This window comes from Macrosteles quadrilineatus, unplaced genomic scaffold (genome assembly GCF_028750875.1).
Source record: "Macrosteles quadrilineatus isolate MER2022 unplaced genomic scaffold, UCM_ALF_1.0 Scaffold_7__1_contigs__length_78375512, whole genome shotgun sequence".
Classification (NCBI taxonomy): Eukaryota; Metazoa; Arthropoda; class Insecta; order Hemiptera; family Cicadellidae; genus Macrosteles; species Macrosteles quadrilineatus.
The window spans coordinates 14,588,807-14,615,081 of record NW_026542600.1 but is presented as its reverse complement, the minus strand read 5'-3'; the positions used below and the strand labels follow the sequence as shown (position 1 = coordinate 14,615,081).

The 26,275-nt window shown below is 33.8% G+C and overlaps 1 protein-coding gene across 1 annotated transcript; it reads right to left on the bottom strand.

The window, feature by feature from the left end:
- Positions 1-1,936: 1,936 nt before the first annotated feature.
- LOC128998806 (E3 ubiquitin-protein ligase HUWE1-like) lies at positions 1,937-16,757 on the bottom strand. The gene is made up of 9 exons (XM_054425163.1): positions 16,745-16,757; positions 13,433-13,557; positions 11,664-11,763; positions 9,955-10,143; positions 9,350-9,537; positions 7,058-7,191; positions 4,452-4,617; positions 2,459-2,649; positions 1,937-2,039 (listed from the first exon to the last, which is right to left on the bottom strand). The coding sequence occupies exons 1-9, from the start codon at positions 16,755-16,757 to the stop codon at positions 1,937-1,939; spliced, it is 1,209 nt and encodes a 402-aa protein (XP_054281138.1).
- Positions 16,758-26,275: the final 9,518 nt, after the last annotated feature.

Below are 26,275 nucleotides of genomic sequence, written 5' to 3'. Positions count from 1 at the left end.
AGCGAGTGGGGCAGTCACTTCTTTATTAAGTTTAAATGTTATATTAAACTATATAATATATTTATTCATGTGTAACATTTGTCACTAAATTCTAACCTATGAATGTACGCGGAACCAAGTCTCCTGCGCTGCTGTGAAGGCACATCGGCTCATGTACCTTTGAATTTAGCAACAGCACTCATTTGTGGGTTTCTACGAATCACACAAATTACACGGCAGTGTTCAGTATTGTTTGTTGAGTGGCTGACTTATTTCATTTATTTGATTTTGGAATTAGAAGTAGAAAATAGCTGGAATATCATGGTTTTTATTTTTAAAATAGGCAAACGTCAGATTGAATAGCTTCACCTTATTCTTCCCTATTTTACAAATAATAATCATGATATTTTAGCCATTGTTTATTCGATATTTTTGAACTTCATATCGTTTGGTAGGGAATTAAAAATGCTAAATAAAAGTGTTTTTTACATTTTTTCATAAAACCAGCCATTCTATGGTAGCTTTAAGTTTAAAAATTTAAAATGGCCGCTATTTTATTAATTTAAAAGAAAATTACTTTGTTAGCGAATTTCCCATATAGGGAATAAGCTATTATCGTAGAACTCATGGTAAGACCTGGTCGTGGAACCGATTTTTTTTCGTTTTGAGGTCCCTAGAGGCCAAAAACACCATCCGTTCAAATTCATTTATATATATATATATATATATATATGTCCGTTAGCACGATAACTCGAGCAAAAATGATTCGATTTTGATGAAATTTGGTACAAACGTGTAAACCTACGTTTATTCGAACGAGTTCGCGATCCAGCATGATTGGATCATGGGAACGGGGGTTTACAAGGGGTTTATGGGGTAAAAATAGGGTTTTCCCATTTTTGACCCAAAAAACATAAAATTTAGAAATTTCTTTCCAAACCATTTTGTAAAGCTAAAAAAAAAAACAAATAATTTAGTAAATTGAAGCGTTATTATGCGCCTAATGGTTACGGAGAAAATTCCAAAAAATTGTAAATTTAAAATTCCAATGTTATTCTTATGGAGAATAAGTAAACTGTTGTAGTTTGCTTGTTTATGAACATATTTTGATCAAATTTGGAAAATGTTTTTATCTCTTACTAACTATTAACATTTTACAAAAAACAAAACAGTTTTACCCTCCCTGATGCAGCAAACCTAAGTACTTGTTAAACTAATTCTATTTGAATAGGGAATAAATGTTATATTTTTAAGCAGACATTTTAGTGTACCGTAAATCCAATCAGTCAAATGGAAATGCGCTTAGACTGCAGGTTTGCTGCGGCGGGGGTATTTTTTTTTGCAATTGCCTCTTGAGACAGTAAATGTATATGTAAATTTTGGTTTCCGTAGGTTGAATGGTTCTTGAGTTGTTGTTTTGTAAAAAAAACATACTAAATGGCGGCTAGCGGCTAAAATAAATTTATTTCAACCTATGTTTATATAAACTTTTTGTTTAGATTTGGTGAGAACTATCAGCCCCTGGAGTATTTACTTAACACCCTGTATATTTTTTAAACAAATACATATTTTTTCCATATTGCTGAGAATCCAGAATTACCTGTGCATAATTATAATATAAGAGGTGAAAATTATTTACTTAAAGAACAACCTAGACTACTTGAACTTTCTAAAATAAACCTTCTTATAATGAAAACTATTTATTTAGAAAACTTCCGCGTTTAAAAATAATCATATCTAAATTAATGAAAAAAAAAATGAAGGCATTCTTACTTGACCTTGCACCTCAGTATAGAAGATTTTAATAATTTCAATTTTAAAAAAATGTCTAGTATTTTGTAATGTTTAACTGTTTCTTATATTGCTAATTTAGGTGGTAAGTAACAGTAGACTTTTCGTGTATAAAAATTTGTACTGTATTATAAATAAAGACTTTAAGAATCTTGAACCTTGAGTTTCAGAAGAGTCCAAAGCCCTCTGCAAACTCATTGATTGCTTTTAGAAGCAAATAACGAAGCTTCGATGTTGTCTCGTAAGCTGGTAAATCTAACTGGTTAAAGCTGAAACACAGAAAAACAATCTCAAAATTAAGGAAATACTTTTCAACTGAATGTACAAGGAACAACTCAATAAGGAATTGCTAAAATGATTTAGATTAAGAGGTATTTACACTATGCCTTTTTATTTGATCATCTCAGTTAACACATATAGTCCAGTACTCAAAACTGAAGACTTTTTTGAATAATCAAAATTACTTTTTTAAAGGTTCTGGAAACAACTCTCAAAAGTTGTTAAATCTTTTTCGAAATAGTTAGTTGCACAGTTAAGGTTAAACTCCACAAACAACTAGGATAATACGACAAGACTATAATCGAATTAGAGAGAAAGTTAGTGTAGGGAATCAAACTTGACTTTCATCATTATCTGTACTAATGATAATTTAATCATACGGGAAAGGTTTAGCTACTTATGTACGTACCAAGTATGGGCTGAAGGTAGACGATCTGTAGACAGTTCGTCACGACAGATCTTAAACTTCTGGATCCCTTCAATACCTTCCAGAAAAGCAAACCCTTTAAGTGGAGGTTTGGGAGATCCTGTGACGAACTGCAGGAACTTTGCTCTGTCAGCATTATCTAACTCCTCTAACACCTGCCAGAACCATTGGATCTGAAAATTATAGCAAATTATTTAAGAACAGCTCAGTATGGTCAGAGCATAACAAGAGAATAAAAATTTAGTGCAAATAACATACGTGAAAGAGCATAAAAGACAATATAATTTGAAATGTGTAATGAATGCCGTTAAATCAACTCAGTTCCTTCTTATGTTTTGTATTACACTTTACTTTACAAATCAGTATTTAAATGTATTTTATAATTTTATTTTATTTTTCATTGCCACAGACTATGCAAATACGCTACAGACAATTAGTTGTGACACAAAATCAATCTGAATTAAAAAATACGTATTCTCAGTCTTTGTCTTTGAAAACAAAGTCTAGAGGAAGATATATTAGTCCCACTTATGACCAAGGAGAGTGGAGGAAGAAACACAATAGGGAAATTAGTGGTAAAACTGTCAACTTAAGTGAAGGGAGAGAAAGGATAGGAAAAGCAGGCTTACCTTAAGAAATGTAGGAACACAGAACACAGAACACAGAAGAAAAGACAAAATAAAATAAACACTGGATATTTCGAGGCCACTGGCCCCTTTCTCAACATGGAAAGTCACATTAGATATTTAGAGTCATTCACTAGTAAGCAGTCAGACTGATATCTATCGAAATATCCAGTGCTTATTTTATTTTGTGTTTTCTTCTGTGCTCTGTAGTGAATGAAGTGGGATGCTTATCCTATCCTTTCTCCCCCTATTTTCAGGCAATAAGCCCTTTCTCTTCAAACCTTAGTTTATAGTTAGATATTTTGATTAGTGCAGACACTGTTAGTGAGATAAAGTGTAAAAGACTAAAATGGGCTGGACACGTTATGAGAAGGGAAGAAATGTCTCAACTTAAAATTTTCAATAGAAATAACCCCAAAGGAAGGAAGGCTTTGGAAGGGAAATAACCTCGTAGGAGACCGAAACAGAGATGATGGGACCAGGTCGTCAGATTTGCAGAGAGTTGGAGCCACAGAACAGGATACAGGTTGAATTGGACAGGATTTGTTCGTGCGGCTAAATATACCCTGCGATATAGATGGCCCTGGGAGTAAGAGTAGGTAAGTAAGTATTCTCAGTTATCTATTCACCTATATTAATATATTTACTACAGTAATGATTGACAATTGATTTTAAAATTTAACCCACTCCAGTGTAAAACATTTTAAGATTAGCTAACAAATTAAACTTAATCGACTAAATTGGTGACCAAATCAACAATTCCCCAATCCATAGCTTCCCTCACCATGCCTTGACAAATTTATCTTCCCAGTAGACCTAAGAAGTATATCTCTTTTTAGTCATACATTAATACATATCTTTAAATACAATTATTATGGTAATAATCCACAGAAACAATTAGAACTCTATCACTCACAGGCCCATGTAATAATTCTTTTATTTACATATTGTAATGCTGCGTTATTCCTTGTCGATTGATTTGATTCGTATTGTGTTTTGTTGATGCAAATGATGACATTAATGTCTATTTACTTTTACAGTAGTACCGGTACAGTATTTATCGTTGATTTATTGATTTGTATGTATGTATTGTTGGTGTATGTATGTATTTTGACAATAGTTTCCAATTATCTATCCCTTCCCCAATTACTCCGCATTTAAGATTCTACTGTTATCATTATTTTAGTATGATCGTTAAAGAGTGACGACTAGGGCGCAGTGAAGCTTCCAGCAGAAAATCTTTTAGTATCAAGTAAGTCCGTTGACTGAACGATTTTCACAAGAAAATATTTATAATCAAGAACTTCTTACAATACTTAAATAGAAATAAGTAAACTTGTAAAAAATACCTGTGGTGAGTCGGGCTGGTAATTTTGGTAGAGTGTGTTAGCTTTCAGTTGACACAGGTCAATATCAGGCATCCCTGATATTAAAAGCTCAAGCTCCTTCTCGTTGAATATGCTAATCAACTCCTTGGGGATTATTTCGTAGAATCCCTCCAAGAAACTGTCAAGCCTGGAAATGATATTTTGATTGATAAATGATGGTGTTAGACAATATGTGATGGAAATAGAAAATGACAACAAAACAATTACATTACCCGTAAAGTCTAGAATATAGGGTGTTAATACCGGTCTTTTAGTTAAATCTTAACATATTTTAACAGGTAAATCTTTTTGAATGCCTATCTTCCTGTAGCATAATGTTCGATGGTTAACAAGGTTTGTTAAGTATTTATCGTACTGAACCAACGGCTGCATAGTAACATGCCACAAGCTGGTTACTAAAAGCATACTTAACAGTAGGTGTAAGATTAAAAAGTGTTTAGTTTAACTGTATTTAGAGTCCAGTTTTTTAAATACACATTTTAAACATTAATTAATTATTATATCGTATACTTAAATAAATATTACATTAATAAATAGGTTTATCAGAATAGTGAGCTCTGGTGGCTGAGACTTTACTATTCTCAATTCCCATACCAAGGTATTTGAATCAGAGGTAGGCTACTGGTATCTCACCCGTAGTAATGTGGCCTTGGTAAATTCCCAGTGGGTAGTACCTATTTATAAATGGGTTTTTAATCCAGGACTAGATAAGATATATATCCAAAAGTGTGGGTATTTGTAAAAAGTATGAACATTAGCGGTATATTACGTATACAACAATTAGAAGATGGCTCCTCAGTCACAAGTCTGTTTCTGAACTTTAGCAAGGCCTTTGACTGCCTTAACCACAAGACACTTCTTAGAAAATTGGAAGCTCTGGGTATTGAGGGAAAGTCTAAACAATGGTTCCACAGTTATCTTAAAGGCAGACAGCAACTAGTTGAGATTCAGCATGTAGAAAAAAACATTTTTTACACTTTACACTTAATTTACACTTGACTCTGTACATTGTACTTTGAATTGTATATTATCTCCATTGACCTGGCCTATTGTATGACATGTATACTTAATGGCAATAAAATATTTGAAAAAAAAAAACACTCGCCATAAAATACATTCCAAATTTTCCCTATATGGAGAGTAGTACCACAGGGATTAGTTCTCGGACCAGTCCTGTTCCTCCTCCTTTATAAATGACCTACCAGACCAGCTACAAGAATACTGCCAAACCACACTGTATGCAGATGACACTGTCATCACACTAACTGACAAATCAACAGAAACTTTAAACCGAAACATCAATATAACCTTCAACAGGACTAAACAATATTGTACAGGAACGAATTGGCTCTAAATGAAAATAAAACTGTTCAGCTGAACTACTCCACTAAAAATAAAGATACAAACGTATTAATCCCTGAGATAGAAGAACAAAATAGCACCAAATATCTCGGCATTATCATGGATTCAAAACTGACATGGAAATAGCACGTTGACCAACTCTGCAAGAAGCTACGCTCTAGCATTTATGTCATCAGACGAGTGAAGCAGGTTGGTGGTCTGGAGACCGCAAAAATAGCCTACCATGCCCTGGTCGAGTCACACCTCAGGTATGGTCTGGCGGTCTGGGGAAGTACATCTAACAACTATCTAAAAAGAGTACTTATCCAAAAAAAGAGCTATAAGATGTCTAGCAGACCTTCAATATCAAGGAAGCAATCGTGATGCATCTAAGGAACTAAAAATCCTTACACTGACATCACTTTACATCCCTGAGGCAATTCTCCATGCCATCTCCACAAATCAAACAAGAAACAGAGACATTTACATCACAATACACGGAACGCCTCAAGCTTTGCAATACCACCTCACCATCTAAGTCTCTTTGAAAAGAAGCAATCCTAAAAATTCCCCTGTATTTCAACAACCTACCATAACAACTTAGAAATGAACAAACTCACCGTTTCAAGAATCAATTAACAACATGGCTGCAAGAAAGGCCATTCCACTCAGAAAAGAATTCCTTAACAACCAGCTTCAACAACACATTAAATCCAAAAATTTTTGTTATTATTCTGACACATGTACTCAATGAACATGTAAATAAAGATTTTTGTACTGTATTGTTGTGTAGTATCCTGTTGTATGGTAGTTTGTGTAGTATTGTATTGTTCATTCGATTTTTCAAATATAGATTAGTAATAAGTGGTGGTCCTTTGGACACCCTGGGTAAGTTAATTCAAAATTAATGGGGATTACAAACTTGCAAGATTGTAAACATTTGCCAAGAATAGGAGCTATTATTCAAGAATTAAATTCTTTGATGAACTAGGTTTTAAATTTACCCATAAGGTAAAGTCATAATAACTATACCCTTGTATAAACAAAAATTTAAAGGTAACCAACATATTTGTATGACATATACGTCATTAAAAAACTGTGAGATACTTATACATGAATACTAGTAAAGCAAACACATCACTACTATCTAATACTTACTAAAATGTTGATATTAAACATATTTTATGTTAACAGTTACATATTACAGATTGAACTGAAGAACATACTGTTTTTGGATGGCTCCAGTCATCTTCATTTGGCAGACTAGCTGTATGTACTGCATTTTGTTATCTTCCGTAACATTTATGTTACGACCATTTGGTAGTAGGTCTCTGACGACAACAGTACCACATTCTTGCACCTATAAAAGCAATGCATTGTGATGAGCATAGGTTTAGGCATGGACTATTGGATACAGAAGAAGACATCCCATCTATATGGATCAGCTGTCGCCAATTTTTTACTAAAGAAAAAGGTAGTTGTGTGAGCCAGTCAGAGATTGCGCTAGTGTCTAAAACTCTATTTTCTACCTTATTTTTTGTTACTGACATAGTTGCTGGGTCACAACAGTTGCTATAGCTCATAATAAGTCATTCCATCATGTAATCGGCAGAAATCTGTAATTTAGATCAGCGCAATCTGTAGGTGGCTCACATCAACTAAGACAAATTTTATTAAAACCTGGCTACAACTTTAACATGGGGATGGAATGTCTAGTTGTTGTATTATTAGTCAAAGGTTTAGGCTTCTACAATCTACTTTATGAGGAAGTCCTTTATTAGGAATAAAAATCAGTGTTATGTTTTGTAATCCTATTGTTTATCTATAAGTTCCTAAACACAAATCCTGAAAATTACATCCTTAGGTTGCTAGGTTAATTACATCCTTTCCAAAATAATAATTCTATTAGATATATTTAGTTTATGCAGTAGAATGAACACAATTTTGCACACTCTTATCCATTGTTGTTTTTCTAGAGGATTGATCTTATTATAAGCTAAAAAATCCACGTCTGCAAATTTAACTGCAATAGGTGAGTCAGAAATATATAAAGATATTACAGAACTGTTGATCTACTCAATAATGTTCCAAACAGTTGGCACATTAATTCCAGGGGGGAGGGACAAAATTTTATTCAGAAAATAAGCTATGCTGAAATACCCCAAGGACAAGCCACAAGACACTCAAATTTCGTCCCTGGGATACTCAGAAGGAGCCGATTAAATCTAGGGGTCGAGATGGAAACTGTTCAACAGGTTTAGATGAATGATAATTTTAATTAAATTATTTGAAAGGGTCAGATTCTTATTACAAAGTCTTCAGGGACCTGATTTGTGATTAGGAGGTATAAACAAACATTTTTTTATGATACAGATGAAACAAATTGAAAAAGTTACGATTCTTCTATTCAAACTATTGCTTACTGTCTTCACCTTGGTTTAGACGTCTTCTCAAAGAATTAAAGCTAAGGGTATTAAAACGACAAATTAAAGAGAATAATTTTATGTTAGTATTTACTAAGTTAACGGAACAAGATGCAGTTTTAAATATATAAATTAGCAGCTAAACTACAGACACCAATAGTTAAGTTACCGGCAGGCAGAAATTGTGGGTCTAGAATAGTTGGCAAAATTTACTTGATATAATTTAAATATGTAAATTTAAATTGTGAACAAAAGGTAGTAGCATGTAGGTGAGCTAAGAAAAAATCACAAGTAAATTGTGAAGAATATAACTACTATAATAGCTAACCTTTGGAATAAAAAAAGGTATATTTAAGGCGTATATTAGATGTGTACTCATTGAAGGCGGACAAACGAATCACCTCCTTTGGTTATGTTCAGATTTCAGTTTACTGACTTATTTCCTGTCGATCCTTAGGAGGAGCATAGGACATCGAGAAGAGCTCGCCATCCATCCCTGTCCTGTACCAGATCCCTCAGCTGACTCTAAGTCTTTCCGATACTCAAAGCTTCCTTCATTATTGTTCTTCTACAGATGTCACAGGGTCTTCCTCTCTTTCTCGTCCTTTGGGAATTCCATTCCAGGGACTTCTTTTCAATTGATTCACCCGTCTTCCGAAGAGTGTGACCCAGCCACCTCCACTTCTGTCTTCTGACTTAACTTCATTATGTTCAATATTCATTCTAGTGAGGCTAATTATGCTTGTCTAATGAAGTGTAACCCACCTTTGTCAATATTAATGCACAACTAACCTACCTAGTTAAGGGGCCCACCAGATTAAAATGCGGAACCAACCTCCCCATTTATGACCCTAGGGTCATTATCTGCGCAACTAACCTACCACCGAGCTATTTTTATTAAGGATGGCTAGCTCATTGCAAAGATGTCTAATCTTTAAGAATTAACTATGACTTATTTAAAATGGGCTACATAGCATTCATAATAACTAATACAGTAAAGTGATTACTTAAGTCTATCTACCAGTCCCGAAGAAGATTTCTGTTCTGAAACAGTTAAGGTGGGTTATGTTAAATGATGAGGCTTAAATTACTCACCTCCGTACTGAATGTTTGCTCATAGCCCAGCATGTCCACATGGTTCTCCTTGAGAAAGATCAGACCCTTGTACAAACTATAATCTTCACTCTCCATGTCTGTATAACTGACTGGAATTCCTAAGATATGTTTGTAAAAAGAACGAGTGAAGTAGCATCCTAGCAATTTATTGTCGAAGATTGCTTTGGCTGTAACAAAACAAAAAGATATTTGTCATGTATGGAACTATAAATAACACTTTAAAAATAATTATTGCCAAATAGATTACGTTGATATCATATTTTTAAAATATTTGGTCAGATTTAAGTTAGTCAATTGGTCATACACTTTTCACTGTACCACTGAGGCAGGCCCTACTAGAAAAACAGGCCATGCTGCAGCACTGGCAGCGCAACACTACGTCACAGTGGTGGATAGCTGTACTAAAATCTTGCCTTTAAAATTTTGACAAACAGCAAGAGTATTTACCTAAAACATATGGGATATGGCAGTGATTCTATCCATAAGTCTGACGTCATGGATTCAGCAGCATGGTCTGTTTTTCTAGTGGGGCCTTGCACTAAGCCTAATGTTATCAACATTATCAGTTATGAATTGACACTTACCGACAACTCTACCAACAAACTTGAAGTAGCAGAGATGATTAGGATTGCAGTGTGAGGAGGGGTTGATCATATAGGTAACTTGGTCCTCGGGTGATGTGGTAAATAGAGTGTACATAGGGTTGAAGATAGCATGTGATAATATCGTGTACCACTCTCGAAGTAAGCCCCCTGCATCTTGTCCCACTTCACCTGAAATGCAAAAACGGATTCACCATCAGCATCAAAGAAGAAACAAGTAAATTAGTTTTCTGTGGAAATAAAAAATAATGTAAGGGTAACAAAAAAAAAAACACCATCATTTGCTTAAGTGTCAGTTATAACTTTTTCATTGTAGTGTTTTTTGGTGTCAACCGTGGAGTCATTGATACACTGTTGCTAGACGGTTTGCCCGTACAGTAAAGTGGCATCCTCAGTGGCTATGCTGAGACTGTATTAGTGCCGCATTGAAAAAACCTATATGAACTCTCAAAAAGATAATTATAACTATAATTACATGAAAATGTTTGTAAACTCTAGCCATTTAAGAAATACACTATTTACATACTGTAGTTGCATACATTTTACTTATGGAAAACAATGTAAGTCCAGAGGTGTCCAATTTCATTTATGCAGGATTCAATCACCTTTAAAATTCTTCCATTATCGAGATATTTTTTTTCAGTTTCTGTAATAGTGTTGTTTTGAGTTGAAGCAGGTTATCAGCCCACCTCTCTCATTCCTGATGTTGATGCTGCTAACTACGACTTCAGGTTGCCGAACTTTCAGTCGGGGTTTACTTCCTTAGCCTTTGAGTTCTTTACTCTAACCACACAAGGCAGTTCATCTGCCTGAAAACACAGTTCTTTGACTCCACCTGGTGTTGTCCACCAATGGGCACAGCCAACTCTTGACGTCTTCGGTGCCATGCCATTACTGATGAGTGCTGCTACCCGTCACCAGGATTATTTATCGACTTACAGGACTAGATCCGATGGGCCATTGAAATCAGGGCCACCACAAGCAGGATGTGGCTCTTAACCACGCAGTGTATCCAGGACTAATAAAGTTTGGAAACTACTAGCCAGAGTTCTAGGGTTTCAAGGAGTTGTATCATGACTTCCCTTACTTAAAACTTTGACACATTAGTGTTCTTGGGGCCACAGAATTTGACTGATACGTAAAAATCACCCTTCCTAGAAACATGGCACACACCACGGTCTTTGGTTCCTGAGCAGTAAAAAGTAACAGTATTGTAAAAAGAATATTTGTGTTCCCACAGTGATATCCATTGTTATAAGACCAGTAGGCTGAGCTTAGAAATTATTACTATACTTATAGAATTACTCAAAATAGTTTGAAATATTCCTCGATTAATTTATTCAATAATTTACCAAATTTTGTTCAAGTATTACCATTAGATAGATAGCTTTTAAGAATTTGATATTAAAGTTCCGTTTTTATGACCTAGAAGTATATTTTGACATTTGTTTTGACAAATAAAATGTTTTATCAATTTATTATATACAATATTGACGCAGCCTATACAGCATTGTATGATTTTTGTAGATTGCTGTCTTGGAATAAAGATTAATTTGATTTGATTTGAATTAATAAAATATAATATACTAGGGATGTAGTTTTCATTGCTGGTTGTGGCAAGTTTATTTCATAAGAATCTTACAACATGAATGGTAGTCCATTGTTTTGAATAAGAAAGAAATTTAACTGACCTTCAAAAACTATGTGAAAGCTGTTCATCCACTCTTCAGGAGTCCTACACTGCAATTGCGTGAAAGAGTCGTCAAAGACTTCGGTTCTTCTCACATGCACCTTTAAAGAAGAAATAATGTATTTTTTTGGAAAATTTGAAGAATTATAACGTGTAGCAGACCTGGGGTCTAACATCATTGTTAAATCAACTTGAATAATTACAACAAAATGAAATAGTATTCAGCCTTAAAATAAATTAAATGAAAAATCATTTATTAACAGGCAAAGCTATGGCCACAGGAACCTTACTTATACTTAAGCTGTACTTTAAAATATGATATAATTATTTTAACAGAATCAGTTTATACGATAAAACAAAACAGAAATCATAAATACGGAAACTTTGAACAAAAATCAGTAAATTTTAAAAATACTTACACACACATACATACGTGTCAGCGACCGCTTACAAAAAGAGTAGAAAGAGAACAGATAAGAAAACAGTAGCTTTCTAAAAGATTTCCAAAGACTTTTTGGTTCTCATACTATAAATCATTTACCAGATAAATGATAAATCTAATGATTTATAAGACAATATTTACTTCAAACTCCTTGAGCAAAGAAGTGCAACCGAGTAAGCTCTACCAAGCTCAATCAACTGAGTGCAAGCATTCACCTTTTATCTCCTTGAGGGCTTGACTACTTTATAACAAGCTTTGCACAAAATATCAAATTTATACATTTTTCCAAATTCAAAATTGGCAGCCATTTACAATTTTTAATCTCAAATAAATAACTTTTAATTAAGTGATTATGCTAAAAATTACCAACTGTATGCGTTTTTAGGAAATTTTATTACTAATTCAACGATTCTTCAATTGTAAAAATCTGTTAAACATTCAAGATACAACCATTTTTGTAAAAACCATGTATATCTAAGTTTTGATGGTTCCATTTCTTTCAATTGTTGCACTGCGCCATTTGGCATTTGTGAGGTACGGCAGGACAAACTGGATCTTGCACAGTCTCACAAAAAATTTAATATCGTAAGTGTTTACTATCCGATTTCTTCAATCAAGGTATCCTTGGATTCGTCATAAAATTTCATATACACAATAGTTTTTTAGTATAATTACTTATTTCAAGATATTTAGGGTTTGAAAATTTAAATGACTGCCATTTTAAGTTGGTAAAATTTTGAAATTTGATATTTTGTAAAAATATGTCCCATCTGTCTCCCTGTGATAGTTTTACTGTTTAACACTAATACCAAAACCCCGGTTTGACAGGCCCACAGGAATTTTCAAAAATGCACGTTGGCAACACTGTTTACTTGGGAGATTCCATTCCCCCAATACCTTCCCCCCTTTTCCTCCCCTACCTATTGATATATTGTTTGTTCATTTGCATGTGTGCCGTGACCTTGACAGGTTGTCTGTTCATAACATGCCCGTCTCAGAAGCCCATTGTTAGTATATTTTAAAGCGGGGTCTCACAGGCCAAGGGATTCGGTTTGTGTGTGTCTAAGAGGAGTCCATTATTTTTCAAATGGGGTCTCACAGACTGGGGGTTTCGGTTTACATCAGCCTAGGTAGGGTTTCGGTATTAGTGTTAAGATAATAAATAATGTTACAGTATTTTTTTATTTTTCTATCAATTATTTCTTTAATGTCAATTTGTATTTTTTCCTTTTCTCTGTAAGGTTATAACTTTGCGAGTCTGATATTGACGTAGCTTATTGTACTATGATGTAATTAATGGCTGAAAAATTTACTATTATGCCTATTACCTCGAGGACGCCATCCTTACGATCCAGTTCCTCCTGGAAGTAGTACTGCTTGATAATAAATGGACTATTGATCTGGTACTTAGTTGTCTGTTCTATGAAGTGGCCAAACGCAATCCTGGGAACGTCTAAAGGACACATAACACAAGCAGATATCACTATCGAGACTACATCATTATTTAATAAATTGCCAACTGAAATAGAAAATATAACTAATTAAATCTTGAAATCCAGGCTTAAGTATTGGTATCTTAATGAATCCATACGGAAAGTAAATAAAAGAAACGTCTTATAACACTTAAAACATATATAAAAAACCAGTAAACTAAACTGTATAAGTATGTATAAGTGTATACTGACAGTGTTACTCACAAGACGGTAAATATAAATAAAAGATGGCAAGTGGTGATAGAAATAGACGAATAACCCTATATAATAGTCAAGAGACGTATTTAAGTATCTGCCGCCTTTAAGTCCCCGCCCCCCCACTTTTCAGCGCACTCCCCGACCTCACTAATATCACCCCAATGGCCAATATATGTCCTGTCAGTTTATTTTGTAGAAAAATAGTAGGCAATATTGCATGCTGCATCAAAAAATGTAAAAACCTTTTCGGGAATATGTCCCTGATAATAGTGTTATTTGCCTATTAGTGCAGTAAAAATAAGATACAAATTCCATAAACCTAAAAAAAATTAGCACAACCGGGGAATTTGGTACAGATGTTGGGTGTACCTTCCTTTTGAACATACTAAAAGTCCCCTAAAATTAAAGCTGTGCTACGGCCGCCATATTGGAAAATGGCGGCATATTTCTGTATTTTTCGCTATAGTGACTTTATTATTAGAGATACAGGAAAAAGCTAAATGTATAAAATGTAGGTCATCTAAAAATACACATTTTTTGTATTTACCATCTTTCTCTAAACCCAACGGTTTTTGAGTTATTTGTTATTAAGTATATTTAGTTTTTTCTTTTTATCAAAAATAGGTGAAACACATTAAAATTGACCGTTACTTTCAAGGATTATGATAATTTATGCCATTTAGTTAAATAGTGTGATACTATAAAATCTAAAAATTTAAGCTTATTTTATGAGTAAAACAACTCTGCCACAGCAAACCTGCAGACTCAGCAAATTTCCATTAGATTGGATGTTTTATTAATTTTATTTAAATAAAATTAGATTCAACAAGTACCTAGGTTTGCTGCTACAGGTAGGTTATTATAGTATGTGTTTTTTTAGTAAAATATCAATAACTTAGCATAAAATAATAAATATATAAACAAACAAACTGAAACAGTTAACTAATTCAAAATAGTAGCATGGTAGCTTAAGATTTACAATTTACAAATTTAAATATACAAATTTTGGTTGTGTTTACTAAAAATATGGCGATTATTCATCACGTTTTGAATACTAACCGAAGGGGTTTTCTAAAGGAGATGAAGCTTTAATTTAAGTAATTTAAGTACTGTAATATTAACTCGTACCAAGTATCGTAAATATTGTATGCGGTGAGGAAATCAACCATATTTTATAAACTACGCAATAACATTTTATACTCATTTTTACCCATTTAATAAATTAACATTTTAATATTTTGATGGCACTACCACTATCACTCTGATATCAACTAAGTGGGATGAATAATTGTCGTAAACCTTGAAAGTAACCGTCGATTGCGATGGGTTTCACCGATTGTTGATAAATAAAACTAACTATACTATACCATACTTAATTAGTCACCAACATGAACTAGACACGAAAAACACCCTTCCAAATTTACAATGGGGTGTCAAGTATAGTTAGTTAGTGTGGTGGTGCCATCAAAATACTAAAATGTTAACTATTAAATGGGTAAAAAATGAAGATAAAATATTAATATGACTATTGCGTACTTTACAAAATATGGTAGATTACCTTACTGCATACAATATTTTCGGTGCTTGGTACGAATTAATATTACTTAAATAACAGGCTCCATCTCCTTTTGAAAACCCATTTGGTTAATATTCTAATCGTGACCATTCGCCATCTTTTTAGTAAACACGACCAAAATTTGTTTACTCAAATATTTGTTTATTGTAAATTTAAAACTCCCATGCTATTCTTATGAATTAGTTAACTGTTGCAGTTTGCTTGTTTATAGATATATTTTGATGAAACTTGGAAAATTAGTTATTTTATAGTTTTTTTATTCATAAAATAAGCTTAAATTTTTAGATTTTATAGTATCACACTATTTAACTAAATAGGATAAATTATCATAATCCTTGAAAGTAACGGTCAATTTCCATGTGTTTCACCTATTTTTGATAAAAAGAAAAAACTAAATATACTTAATAACAAATAACTCAAAAACCGTTGGGTTTAGAGAAAGATGGTAAATACAAAAAATGTGTATTTTTAGATGACCTACATTTTATACATTTAGCTTTTTCCCGTATCTCTAATAATAAAGTCACTATAGCGAAAAATACAGAAATATGCCGCCATTTTCCAACATGGCGGCCGTAGCACAGCTTCAATTTTAGGGGACTTTTAGTATATTCAAAAGGAAGGTACACCCAACATCTGTACCAAATTCCCCGGTTGTGCTAATTTTTTTGGGGTCAAAACATATTTTTACTGTACTATATTTGGTCCAATGATGATTAGAGTGTCCGATTAAAATTGAGCACCACTTACTATACTTTAGGTATATTTTATGGTAATTTTGTCATAATTTTATAAGTATGGTGGCAACCCTGGTTAGTATAACAGTAGCTACCTATAATAGCATACACTATCATCTGGCAACTAACAGGGTAGTTAGTCTTGAGCGAGTCATTGACCTGTTATCACCACCCTGGGTCTGGCATACCCCCACGTGCATGCTTGTGTTCATTGGGGGTCTTGTGTACCCCGGTGCGCATAGTAGTGTCTTAGTTTTACTATCATAATTAGTATTAATAACTTTATACCTTTATTATTTATAATTTTGATAGTTTTGAAAGTTTGAAACATGGACATGTTGGTTTAAAAGCTAGGCTAAAAACAGTGCAATCTCAGAAAGACAACCTTATTCAACTCTGCAACAAAGAAAGGGAAGAATACAGAAAGAATGGTAATTGCTATCACAATCATTGTAAGATATGAAAAATTAACAAGGAAGAAGTATATTACTTGAGACAACCTGTCGAAAATTTCTGAACTCAGCCCCGAAGCCATTGACAAATTAATAACCGTACTAAGAATCACCTTAGGGCAAAACTACTTCTCATTTAACGACAAATTATAATTACAGAACGACGGCTTGGCTAAGGGCTCACCTCTGTCCAGCATATTATCTGAAATCTACTTGAACCACTTCCAGAATGAATCCATTTCCTCTGACAGAAATAAACTCTGCAATAATATAATTTCCTACAAAAGATATGTGAACCACATATTTTTAGTTTATACAGACAATTATAGACAACTGCAGCTTCTGAACAATTATTTAAATAACGTATCTTCTAATTTAAAGTTTACATTGGAAATCGAACAAAACCAAACTTTAAACTTTAACGTTAATGCACAACAAAGAAAATGACAGCATCAAATTCCAAATTTACAGAAAGCCAACAACCACTGATCACACCATTCACGCCTTGTCTAATCATCCCCAAGCTCACAAAATGGCAGCTAATAACAGTTTTGTTAACAGAATATTAAGAATCACAATGTCCCCAGTAGAGTACAAATCGGAGTACCTCATTCTGAAACATATAGCTGTTAGCGATGGCTACCCCAGCAGTATCCAATAATGTGGTCAATAATAAAAAAAAGTGGTAAACAGATTGATAAACCCAGCAACTTAGTTTCTGTCGAATTCAGAGCCAACCTACACAATACCTTAAAAAACGAATTGAAAGAACATAATATTACCCTAGCCAAAACATCAAACAAGCTAGAACGTCATTTGAGCCGATCAAGCTGTCAACAAAATGATAATGATTTAAATAATACAGGTGTTTATAAACTATCTTGTAATGACTGCCCCAAATTATGCATAGGCCAATCGTTCCTTCAATACCAGATTTAAGGAACAGCTCCTTAAGCCAAAACTATCACTACAACGATCCAAATTTGTAGAACATCTAGTAAACGCCAATCACAATGTCAATAGTTGCCAAAATCATTTACAAATTTTGCACAAATGCAGTAAAGGCCCCTGTCTTAGAGAACTTTGAAATTTATAAAGCTAATAAAAAATCCCCTTAAGACACTTTGAAAGAAAAATTAAATTTTGGTTCAAATACTTCATTCGACAGAATTGAAAACATTGACATTAGAGCTACTACAAGTCTTTATCAGCTGATGTACCAAGGTCGATGTCATTAACTGGACAATGGATGGTTCTGTCGTGTCCACCATGTAACCTGTGTCGGTTTGTCCTATGTATCAATGTGGCCAGCCTATCATCTTTTAAAAGTTTTTAAAATGTGTTTTTTAATTGTTAACTTTATGTGTCTAACTGTATTTGCGTGTTGATGAAGACTTCTGTTGGATTTATGACCAACTCAAATTGATGTTTACAAGAATTTGATAATGGGTCTTTGAACCAAAACTAGTCATCCATAGACTAACTTAAGACTGAAGACCGACTAAGGTACGTAACCTATTACCTATATATTTGAAAAATCAGTCTTGGTGTCAAAGATGTTGAAATTGTTTGTCGATATTTGGTACATTCCATCCTTATTTATTCTTTTACCATATCTTGAAGTTCATAAAACTTTTCCGTTGACATACAGAAATATTAGAAGAATCTTCTTCTATCCCCTAACAGGTCATTAAAAGCTGGTAAAATTCTCCTTATTCATTTCTTTTCTGATTAATTTCATGCACCCAAATGGACCTCTGATGTTTATCTTCTTCCTCTGCTTGGAAATGAAAAAAAATCTTCAAAAATAAAATAACATCTTCATCTTGACTTAACTCAATGATTATACAATTTTTTTTTTAATACAGTGCATCCCCTCCACAAGAATAATTCTCCATGCCGCCCTGCGCTTCTGATAGAGTTGTCAGGTGAGCGCAGCCCCTGGAGAAGCGGAGGAGATTTTTTCTCCACACCGTGCCGTGCCGTACCGCGCCGTGCCACCCGCTGAGTTGCTAGGTGGTCGCCAAGCTTAATACATAATAAACTAATTTGTATTTTATGTCTGTCATAGTGATAGTGATCAAATGATCCACATGAAATTAACTAATGTAAACATATGATACTATTGATATTAGTGATATCAGCAATTACCATTATCAGGGAGGGGTTCCATCTCCAACCCAAGACGATGCATCATTAGTGGAATCTCCTGAAATCAAATTATGATGTTAATTATTTTCCATACATAGTTTAAAGTTACATGAACTATAAACAGTTAATATTTGGTTGCATTATCTTGAACAGGGACTATTGGCGAATTTCCCATAAAGGGAATAAGCCATTATCCATGGTAGGGTCTCATAGAAGGATCTGGACACGAGACAGATTTAATTTTTGTTTTAATTTCCTCAGAGGCCAAATAAATCATCTGTTCAAATTCATATATATATGCATAATGTGTCCGTTTAGCACGATAACTCAAGCAAAAAGAATCAGATTTTCATGAAATTTGACACAAATAGGTAAACCTACGTTTATTCAAACCACCAACCAGCAGTTAGTTCACGAACCAGCATTTAATTGCTTTGGGCTAAGTAGCTGTTAAAAGTGGAATTGATAAAAATAATAATAACATTTTTGCTGTATCTTTATTGACACTGACAATTTGAAATACAGCATTGTACGATTATTTATACAAGGTTGGCAACGCTCTGTGCAGCTGGCGGGGCCGTGTTAGCGACCTCCGGACTTATAGCCAATTACGCCGCGAGACAAAATCGAGTTAGCAGGTTCCGAAGTTAGCCAGTTCCTGAGTTAGCCAATTCCTACGTCTCGTAAATACCGTTAAAGATGATTAACAATAAAATGTTGTTATTTAAGTTGCACCAGAATGATCTGGATGCTTAGACCTTTAAATTGATGTATCACACAACCCATGTTTGGAAATTATGTTATTGGATTCGGCATGTCCAATTAAGGGGAATATTAGAACGAAGAAGTGTTAAAAGCCTTATCTTTGTACACATACGGAAAGTTTTCAAATGAACACCCTGTATACTTACTTTCCGTGTCTGGAAATCAGACTACGCTTTTCCAAAAATTAGCTACCAATATGGCTTTGTCATTCGCATGTAAAAGATCATCTAATGTGGAAGACTGGTCTAGGCACTTTGAAGACTCGTGGGCAGATCAGCAGATGGCCAGGATCCTGAACAGTACTACATGAGCACAAGATGTTTTCTTCGTGTGGTAAGGGACCCCATTTCTGCATGTTTGTCTTGAATTTTGGTAACTCGACCCTAATTTGATTTAGGGTCTTCCACACTGTGTAATGAAGGCCTCCCTGGCTGGTCATAGAATATGACCTAGAATATGGCCTAAAACTTACTGTGAGTGTAGTGAATCATAAGACATAAATTGCAACTTTAACTTATAATATTTGTGTGGCTTTTTTATTTGCTCTTGTTTCTCATATTTCACAATTAAAGGTCAAATTTCATGTTTTAACATAACATAGCACTAAATTAACTCAATTGGATCATTTTTTTGGCTTCTATGATTTGACAATTGACAGTAGTAATGACAGTTGCTTTTTTTGCATTGGCATGGATTAATATCTAGGCATATTTAGTTTGCATGTAGCCTTGTAGCACCTATTTAGCTGTGAACTATATAAAGTGGTCTCAACATAAAGATCAAAATGGTGTTACCTAAAGGATGGAAAAAAGAAATACACACAAGAAAAAAAGGATTGAGCATCGGTAAAATTGATGTTAGTATCAGATCCCCTAATGGGGCAGTTTTTCGCTCTAAAAAGGCACTTGCTACCTATATTGAAGAAAAAAAGTTGCCCTTTTGTATTGAGGATTTTGATTTTACCAGCAAGAAAATAGGGGGTTCAATAAGTTTTCCTGGCACTAACTCGTCTATAGACTTGTCTAATAATAATATGACCAATCTAGTCACATTAGATAACAGTGTTTTATCTTTTGATGAGAATAAGTCTGATACTCAGTCTATCACCTCTTCAATTTCTTCAAACAATACTGCTACATCCTCAGTTCAAACTGACACTTCTTCTCCCATGATGGCTACATGTGGGGAACTACTATCTAAAAAATGGATATCAGATGACACCATACGACACTACTGCGAAATTTTGGACTCTAAATTTCATCTGGATAATGCATCTTGTCACATTTTAAACCCAATTTTCAGTCATATAATTAAAAATGTTATTGATTTTCAACACTTCTTGGATGGTCTGAGCCTTAAGAAATTTGATTACCTTGTGGTTCCTATAAATGATGCCACATCGTTCGACAAAGCTGGAGGCTCTCACTGGAGTTTGTTGTTTTTAGACAAGATTAAGAGAACTTTTGTCTATTTTGATTCATCCAAGCACCCTGTACTTCAGCATGCGCATACTGTGGCTGAGAAATTGACTGAATACCTGGGTCTTAGCAGCTTAGATGTAGTGTTTTCTCAAGCCCCTTTCCCAACTCAAATAAACAACTACGACTGTGCTATTTACACAATATTAGCAATTGAGCAGTTGGTTCTTGGTATTATTAATGGCTCTGGACCGCAGGTTAACGACATTGGCAGGCTTAAAGTTGAGGATGTTGACCTTGTAAGGAAACGATCATATGTGGCATATGTATTAAATAATAATGTTTTTACCGATAGTGACATCCTACTAACGATGATGAAGGAGTTCAAGCATGAAAATAATACCTTTGATTTACAAAATAAACGTATTTTAGAATTAGAGGAGGAATTGAAAAATTTTCTTAAGCAACATAAAGAGAAGGGTTTTTCTAAATTGGAAAGTAAAACTACTGAGTTAATAGATCTATGCAATGCAACTAATACAAAGATTTCTGAAGATTCATCAAGGAAATCTCATAATCTGCCTTGGATTCTTGCTGAAAATGGAAAGAAGAAATGTGGAAAAAATAAGGATAACGCCAATAAGCCTACCAAACAAACTCATCAGAGTCAACTTGTCTCAACCTCTAATCGATTTAATGTTTTAGCATGCAATGATGAGAGATATGATCCTGAGACCAGTAAGAAAGAAGTAATAACAAAGATTCCTTCTACTGAACTGCGAATGAACAATTCAAAGAAGTCTAAATTTTCAAGAAAATATGAATTTAGAAAAAGCTTTAACATCTCTGAGGACTTACTTACTTCAAAGAAAAATATTCTCAGATGTCCAAATATGAAGATCTCATTTTGCTCAGACAGTCAAGGGAAAGATCTGTTTAGATTTATTCATGAACATAGTGAGGGTAGGATTGATGCTTTCTGTCATGTAAAGGCTAATTCCTCTATGTTACAAGTCTTGGATTCAGTTTCCAGCTCAGAAAGCTCTCCACTAGTTGTGCTTGGTGGAACAAACAATAGCTTGGATGGTACTCTTCAAGATGTCTATGAGAAATTGGAGCCTAGATTGACTCAACTTAGTGCAGCAAGACCAGTTTTCATAGCCACCATACTGAGGAGACATGACCTTCCATTGAATCACCGTCATAATCAAGATCTCGTCAATGCGAATAACTATATTGCAGAATTGTCACACCGCATGGAGAATGTTTTTCTGATAAACTTGAATTCGATGAGAAGATTTCATTTTACAAGACATGGACTACACTTAAATAAGAGTGGCAAATCAAAGCTTGCTTATCTTATAGTGCGATCTCTCACTTCTTGGTCACTAGCTAAAAAAGTAAACAGAAAAGAAAAAAGCAGCATACAGGAAACTGGAACAGTTCATATTACTAATATGTTTACAAATGATAATACACAAGATATTGTCATTGATCAGGCAGAAATGAAAGAGTACTTCAAAAGGTATGAAAATGATCCAAAAACTGCCTTTGCCCATACGATATCGAGGGATATTCACCACTACAGGAACATGACTGCGGGTATTGCTGTGGCTTTTCGCAAGTCCTTTGGCAGGCCTCAACTCTCTGACTGCCTTAGCCATTACTTGGCACGCCAGGTATATGGGAATGGTGCAACAGTGTGGAGCTTGATAACAAAACCAACATACTACAGCAAACCTCAACTTTTGGAGTATGATGAAGCGTTTAAACAACTGAAAACGCATTTCAAGAAAGGAAATTACACCAGACTTATATGCTCCCCCATGGGCTGTGTGAGGGACAATATTGATCCAAAGCACTTTGCAGCCAGGATTGTTGACTTCCAAAGAAGTACCGGTGTGTCTGTGATCATTGTGAATAGTGATCAGAGCTCGAGTAGAAGATCCTTGTGGAAGGGACTAACTCCATCTAAGTTTGTCAACACTCTCCGAGAAGCTATTGATGGCTGCCGTCAGTCCCTGCAGAGTCAAGATGTGGTCACAGCAGATGATTCGCAATCTTCAGCGACAGCAGTTGATGGTAAATCTGATACTGTAAGCCCTGATGTTAGTTTCAGTTTTTTAGGCAGCATGACTCAATTTCCACCACTGACGTAATTGGTGTAAATAGCTTAAGTTTAGATAGTGTCAGTAATAATGTTTGTAGTACAGATGGAAGTAGGGTGAAATGTGGTGAGTTTCCTGACTCTGGAGATGTAACAAATTATTGTGACAGCAAACTTACCATATTTCATCAAAACGTTCGAAGTGTCTCAGCTAATTTAGGAAAATTACAACTAACTTTGGATCAGATAAAACCGGATATTATTGCATTAACTGAAGTTAATTTAGATGAAAGTAAATTTAATTATTTTAATATTGAAGGATATACTATTAGATCACATTTTTTACGGAAAGAAACTTCAGGGGGAGGAGTAATGATTCTAGGACTTAATAATCTTACAAGTAAATCAGTTAAAATTAAGGCTGTGTCAGAGATTCTAGCTGAAAAAGAATTTGAATGTTGCCTGACTGAATTCAGGGTGGGGAATTTCATTTTTGTTCTGGCTTGTATTTATCGTAGTCCTCTGTATTGTTATATCCATCCATTTTTGGATAAATTAGAGATTCTTACTTATGAACTATGTAAAAGATATAAGCATGTAATTATAACTGGAGACATCAATATAAATGTTCTTAACAAAGATAATACTTACAAAAAGTTTAAAAACATCCTGAAAATGTGTAATTTAGATTATAAAATAGATTTTCCAACCAGGATCACAAAAAATTCAAAATCTGCAATAGACAACTTTATTACAAATGTAAATACTTATAGATTAGAAGTTAGAGGTGTGATAACTACTGTGTCTGATCATGATGCACAATGCCTTGATATATTTAATGTAGATAAAAGACATAAAAATAATATCAAAAAAGAAGGTAGGGTTTTCAATGTAGCTAATTATGAAAACTTCATGATGTACATTTCAAAAGAAACTTGGATTGAGGTATTCCAAGCACCAGTTGAAAGAAAGTATCATGTGTTTGATTCACTATTTAGATATTATTTCGATTTATCTTTTCCTAAGGTGTTCATTTCTGAGAGGACTCAACCGGAGAGAAAATGGATAACCACAGAACTTAAAGCCATAAAACAAGATATAATTGATTTGGAAAGTTTGTTTAGGCAAACAAAAAATCAGGCAATAAAAGAACACATTAAGCAGAAAAAAGTATTACTAAATCAGACTTTATTGAATACAACTAAAAGTCAAATAAGTAACAAAATTAAAAATTCTTCTAACAAGGTTAAAACTACATGGAATATAATAAATACTAAATTAGGAAAAAAAGAAAGCCGAAATAATAATATATGTTTGAATTACAATGATAGGTTAATTAATAAACCAATGGAAGTTAGCAGAGTCTTTAATGATTTCTTTGTTAATGCAGTGGAGAGATTTGTGGTTCCCAATATTCCCCCACTGCAACTGGAAGTTCCTCCTCTAAAAACTAACACTAAATTCAGATTCACACCAATTACAGAAGAGGAATTACTGAAGGTAATTTCTTTATTTGACAATAAATATTCTACTGGTATCGATTGTATTCCTATGACCCTTATAAAAAAATCTTCACAATTTTTACTTAAACCCCTAGTTCATCTAATTAATTCATCTTTCATCTCAGGTCATTTCCCAGATAAATTAAAAATTTCAAAAGTTATCCCTATTTTTAAAAAAGGTGACCGTAAAGATATAACTTGTTATAGACCTGTTTCATTGCTATCATCCTTTTCAAAAATATTTGAAAAGATAGTATACAATCAGTTAGTAAACTTTTTAGAATCGAATAATTTGTTAGATAAAGAGCAGCATGGTTTTCGGCAAGGGAAGTCCACAATAACTGCTGCAGTTGAATTTATTGAAAACATAATTGATGCAGTTGATAAGGGTGAAAGGGTGGTGGGTATTTTCCTTGACCTCTCCCGTGCTTTTGACAGTGTGGCACACCCTGTTTTAATTGAAAGATTAAAATCACTGGGTATTCAAGGAAAAGAGTGTGCTTGGTTTTCCTCTTATTTATGTAATAGGCATCAGTTTGTTGAAATGAAATATCTAGATTATGGTAATTATTGTAATTATTTAAGAAGCTATGTCTGTGAAGCTCAGGTGATTAAGTATGGAGTACCTCAGGGATCCATCCTGGGTCCATTACTTTTTTTGTGTTACCTGGATGGTCTGCCTAAGAGTACCAGCTTCAGTTCGATGTCACTATATGCAGATGATGCTAATTTAATTGTTAAAGGAAATTCCAGTTCTGATATTGAGCTCTCAGCCAATTTGGACTTAATGAGTATTCAAAATTTTTTAAATCAAAATAACCTTCTATTAAATACAAGCAAATCAATGATAGTAAGTTTCTCCACAAAACAAAATAAAATAGCTCTGGATCCAAAAATCAAAGTTGGCAATAACATAATAAATAAAGCAAATCAGACAAAATTTTTAGGACTTTTCATTGATCGACATCTATCTTGGAATGATCATGTTGATAATGTAGTGAAAAAGATGTCATCAGGAATATATGCACTGTGGCAAATGTCAAAAATATCTGACCTTACAGTGCTAAAAACAATATATTATTCTTTAATACACTCTCATCTGGCATACGGAATTTGTATATATGGAGCTACCTCAATATATAATTTGGACAAAATTCTGATAAAACAAAAAAAAGCAATACGAATAATGTTAGGTTTAAATAGCACAGAGAGTGTCGAAAACTTATTTAAAGATCTTAAAATTTTGACAGTTTACAGTCTTTATGTCTTAGAAACAATAAAGTATGTCAAAGAACATGAAAGTGATATATTTTTTGAATCCAAGCATCATTATAATACCCGAAATAAAATTATTTTTGATAAACATAATCTGCATTTTTATAAAAACAAAACTAAATATATGGGCACCAAATTTTTTACTCAGTTGCCAAATTTAATTAGAAATGAGCAAAATTACAATAAATTAAAAAAATTGCTGAAAGAATATCTTGTTAATAAAGCTCTCTATTCTTTTTCGGAGTTTCCTTAAGTGAGGGCTCCACTACTGGTTGCCTGGGTTTTATATATAGTTTTAAATATATTGTATTTTAGCTATATAGCATGAAAGTATGGGATTTTTAGTTATATGTGACTCTATTCTGATGCTGCAATGTATTCATACGAATAAAGTTTATTTTGACTTTGACTTTGACTTTGACTTTGGTATGGGAGGGTTAGTCAAAGTGGCCTCCCACCTTACCACCCGATTGCTTGAGAGTGATCCATCCAAGACT